This window comes from Vespa mandarinia, chromosome 6, assembly GCF_050613455.1.
Source record: "Vespa mandarinia isolate Hongniang chromosome 6, ASM5061345v1, whole genome shotgun sequence".
Taxonomy (NCBI): domain Eukaryota; kingdom Metazoa; phylum Arthropoda; class Insecta; order Hymenoptera; family Vespidae; genus Vespa; species Vespa mandarinia.
In genome coordinates this window covers 7,587,501-7,592,500 of record NC_140815.1, presented here as the reverse complement: position 1 = coordinate 7,592,500, position 5,000 = coordinate 7,587,501, and the positions used below count along the sequence as shown (strand labels likewise).

General features: G+C 31.8%; 1 protein-coding gene across 11 annotated transcripts in view; it reads right to left on the bottom strand.

Annotated features, from left to right (window-relative positions):
• The window catches only part of RhoGEF2 (Rho guanine nucleotide exchange factor 2), a 75,593-nt gene that overhangs the window by 11,537 nt on the left and 59,056 nt on the right, over positions 1-5,000 (bottom strand). For all 11 annotated transcript variants that reach the window (XM_035864479.2, XM_035864481.2, XM_035864480.2 and 8 more), the window contains 3 exons: positions 4,717-4,795; positions 4,022-4,103; positions 3,080-3,132 (listed from right to left, as the gene is read on the bottom strand). In XM_035864479.2, coding sequence (XP_035720372.2) covers positions 3,080-3,132; positions 4,022-4,103; positions 4,717-4,795 — 214 coding nt within the window. The remainder of the gene's footprint in view (positions 1-3,079; positions 3,133-4,021; positions 4,104-4,716; positions 4,796-5,000) is intronic.

The window sequence follows — 5,000 nt, the reverse complement described above, 5'->3', positions numbered from 1 at the left end:
TCCACTTTACGTTCTCAGTTCTCATCACCGATCCGTTTTTAGTATTCAAAAGTTAACGACAACGACAACAACGACGACAATGACGATGACGATGACGATGACAACATGATACGATCTACGAAGTATTTCTTCGATCACTATTTTCTCCAATTTCTTCGCACTTTTCTCGATCTTTTCGATCTTTTCGATCTTACCGATTTCTATCACAAAAAAAAAACAAAAATTACGACAAGTGATATTATATACATATGGATGGGTTAATCGATCGACTAATACCTTTCGAGATCCTTACACTTGCACACTATTATCTCCCTCTATTTACGTACTATAATTTTTCACGGATATCTAATTCACATTATATTCAACACAAATATGAGATATATACGTAGATATAGATTTCAAATGGGGAAAAAAGGGAGATAGGGAAAAGAAATAAAATGAAAAATATAATAAGAAATTAAATGAAATAAAAAAAGAAAAAAAATAGAATAAAAAGATAGACGAACGAAAAGGGAAGCCAAATAGAGAGGAAAAAAAGTGAACAAAACAAAACAAAACAAAAAAATTGAAGAGAGAAAAAAAATGGACAAAGAAAAAATAGAAAAAAAAGAAAAAAAGAAGTGCGGATAATCGAAGCTTGACGTCGGTCGGCGTAATTGAAATTGATGCGCCTTTCGGGTGGGTCAAAGAGAAGAAGAGAGAAAGAGAGACAGAGAAAGAGAGAGAGAGAGAGAGAGAGAGAGAGAGAGAGAGAGAGAGAGAGAGAAAGAGGAAGGGAGAGAGAGAGAAAGATAGAGAAAAAGGGAGAGTAAGAGAGAGAAAGAAATACTATGGTTAGAGTCGCGTGGGCGTTTCGTACCGTCGAAGCGACGCAACGGCCATCCGTGGAATTGAACGTTTAACGTCAGACTGAAGGCCTCCTGACTATCCATACACACCTTTACGAAATGAGGAACCCAGAGAGAAAGAGGGGAGAGGGTAAAAGAGAAGAGTCGTTCTCGAGTCTGCGTACTTCGCACGTGTGCTACCATCCTTCGAAACACGCGCCGATTATAGAGAGAAAGAGAGAAAAAGAAATGGAGAAAGAGAAAGAGAGAGAGAGAGAGAGAGAGAGGGAGAAATGATGAAAGAGCGAGAGAAAGATAAAGATGGAGAGAGGGAGAAAGAAAAGAGAAAGATAGAAAAAGAGAGGGAGGGAGAAATAAAATGATGGAAGAGAGAAATAGTGAGAGAAAGGAGCAGAGGGAGATAGAGGGTGGAGGGAGAGAGAAAGAGATAAAATGATGAAAGAGAGAAACAGAGAGAGCGGGAGGGAGATAGAGGGGGTAGTAAGAGAGAGAGAGAGAGAGAGAGAGAGAGAGAGAGAGAGAAAGATGAGAACGGAATTTTGCCAAAAATTCGAAGGATCGTTTCATGAGTTACGTTTACAGTGACGGGGAATGAAGAAGATGAAGGGTAAGGGGTGACGTGAAGAGGGGTGATGCGAGATGGTGGTAGTGGGGATCAAGACAAGAAAGATGGCACATGACGATGATGCATCGTAGATGCTAGAAACGAGTTCTAGTCCGACCGATCGTTGTACATTAAAACGACGCAGTAGTTTTCACGATGATGATAATAATGATGATGATGATGATGATGATGATGATGATAATGATGATGATGATAATGATGATGATGATGATCATGATGATGATGATGATGATAATGATGACGACAAAGAAGATAATAATGATATTATAGGATAAACTTTTTATTGTTGCGAACGATTCTGCATAGGGGGAGAGAGAGAGAGAGATCTTGTAATTGAAATCAATGGTTGTAATTTGTAATATTTTTTTATACGTGTAAATTTTTATGCACAACTTGTATACGTATGTACGTGTGTATATATATATATATATATATATATATATATATATATATATATATATATAATGTATTTATATGCGTATATATGTTGTGTTGGGTTGCACGTAGAGAATCATTCGCATGTTTAGGAGCCCTTCAGGGATGATTGAAGTCCCGTTTTAATTTGAATTCATGAAATAAACGGATGCGAAGTGTCCTTCGTTGAAATTGGAATTGATTCGCGTTGCATCGAAATTCTTTAGCTCGGTCGTATAAATACTAGGAGGAGAAAGACAGAGAGAGAGAGAGAGAGAGAGAGAAAGAGAGAGATAGAGAGAAAAACAGAGAGAGGGAGAGAGAGAGAGAGTTAGAACTAGAGATCTTCCTTTTATATTTGCTGATTTTTATTCGTAGGTTTTAAATATGTATTATATTTCAGCGAGTTAATCGAATGGAATTATTTAAGAAATAAATATGATTAATGTTCATATCTCTCGTATAATTTTTTTTCTTTCTTTCTTTTTTCTTTTTGTTCTTTTCTTTTATTTATTTATTTACCACGAAAAAGATTTTCATATCTATTTCAACGGTATGCATTATGACGATTTCTCTACGCGATGTTGTCTTTGTGAAAAAAGAAAAGAAAAAAATTAGCATCTCTTTCTCTCTCTCTCTCTCTCTCTCTCTCTCTCTCTCTCTCTCTCTCTCTCTCTCTCTCGCTCTTCTACCTCTCTCAAGGTTTTGTTCGAAATAGTACCGATATTCGTAGTGTAGGTTCATTCTGGCAATTGTACAATTTCGTAATGAACCAACATCGGTGACAGTTTGACAGAATGGTCGATGTACTTTGAGAAATAGTTTGTCAGTTACACGTCAGTTTGAAAATGTATTTCTTCTTCTTCTTCTTCTTCTTATTCTTCTTCTTTAAAAACTACGTCGTGAGTAATTCTATCATCGATTTCGTGGTAAACGAAAAACGTACTCTCCTGTATATATATTTTCTTTCATTCGTAGAATTAGAATTAAAATGAGAAATTCATTCTGAACGGCCTAATTAAATTAGAAATTTAATGATCCAACCGTAGCGACAAGTTAATTTTATTACCTAACCGCCCACTTAGAGTTTTTCTTTTTGATTCTATTTTCCTTGTAATTTTGTCGGACTTTCGATTATCAATATAAGCGAGAAATTAATTGAATAAAAATTTACGATATAATTGTAACTCACTTTGTTTTGGAGAGATTTGGATCACTGGTCTTTCGTTTTTCTCGTAATTGTCGCTGTAACAAATACGAACAATGAATTATTATATACATTTTTGTATTTTCAATTAGATAATATAAATTTAATATAAATAAAATAAATTTGTAAATTTGTCATTGTAAAAAGGTAGGGAAGGGGTGACGAGGGGAAGGGAAAAACCACTTGTTGAAAGTATAAATATGTTTTCACTTTTCAGATATTATCGTTTAAAATTCTCAAAATGAATTTTTCTTTCTCTTATTAACAATGTTTCCTCGTTTTCTTTTTACGATGCAAATGTAAACGCATTGGTTTTTTTTTTTTTTTTTTTATTGATATCGTTTTGTTTATTCATTAATTATTTATCGTAGATGTATCTAATGATACGAAGTGTTTAAATAAACGATATACTCTTTGTTGTCATTTATTTGAATATAAAATATTAATTTAAAAGTCTAGTGTTATTTAGATATAAAATGGTGAATATTTTTTTTTTTTTTCGCGAAACAATACCAAAATACTTTCTTTTATTTTTATCTAACAAAAAAGGACTACATATATAAAGTAATTTATTTGAATACATAAAAGATATTCAAACATTCTTTTTTCCTTTCTTTTTTCCTCCCTTTCAATACAAAAATTATTTATTTAAATATGAATTATCAAAAAATTTCAACATTACTTATTGACTCAAGTAAAATAAATAAATAAAAATTCACTGTAATTTATAGTTCGATCGACTGTAAGAATACAGAAATTTTATTATAAATTATAACGATCGACGTTATTCCTTACATTCTCATAGATATAATAATGGGGATCTATCGATTAGGTTTTTTACTATTAGACTTATAAATAATTTTATTTTCAAAACTTTAATTTTTATTACTATTAGATTTATAAATAAAAATATTTGTTGTCTCTCACCTTATGATGTATCCGTTCCTTGTAACTCTCAGATCTGTTTATGTTCGACGTCTTTGGCTTACTGGAAATATTTTGCTGCATCCTAAGTATAATAATATATATGTACATATATATATATATATAAAGAAAAAACAAAAAAAAAAGAAAGAAAAAGAAAAAAAATAGAAAAAGCAAAAAATTAACAACATTTGAGAAACTCTTTTCTTTTTCTTAATAATAATGGCTGATATAATGGAAAAAGCGTTCGGATAAAAAAAAAAAAAAGAAAAAAAAAAGATAAAATGATAAAACAAGAGGAAAGAAAGAAAGAAATGAAAAGAGAAAAAAAAAGGAAGAAGAATGCGTCGAATTTACGAATGAAGATGAAACGAGATTAGAAACAATTTGCATTTAGAAGGAATGTAAAAGAAATTTTTGCAGAGAGCTAGATTATGTTATTAGAGAAATGAAAAATCAAAATCATGATTGGTTCAATGTTCAAACGATACATTATGTATATCAAGAGAAAAACATCGATCGTATTTCGAGGAAATCTTGTACGTAAAAAAAGTGCCGTCTCGAAAAAAAAAAGAAGAGAAGAAAAAAATGAAAAAAAAAAGAAAAAGAAAAAGAAAAAAATAAAAGAAAAAAAAAAGAAGAACTGCCGTCTGCCAATTTCTTTCATTCTCTTTGTAAGGATAAATGTGAAAACATACATTTCGGACATTTCTTCTCTAGAGGAAGGATCGTCCGTGCTATCGGCGTTTCCGGTTGTACCGCCTCCGCGATGTTCTCCTAAAAGCAGTGAATGAGATAATCAATTATTTAACATCCATCGAAAAGGGAACTTGCAATAAACGTTTGATATTAAAAATAGTATCTAATGCCGAGGGAGAAAGTTATTCGTATTGCTCACTTCTCATACGTACGTATATATATATATATATATGTATATTAAAATTATACTATGTAATACCCCTTAGATCATTTTCATCGATTG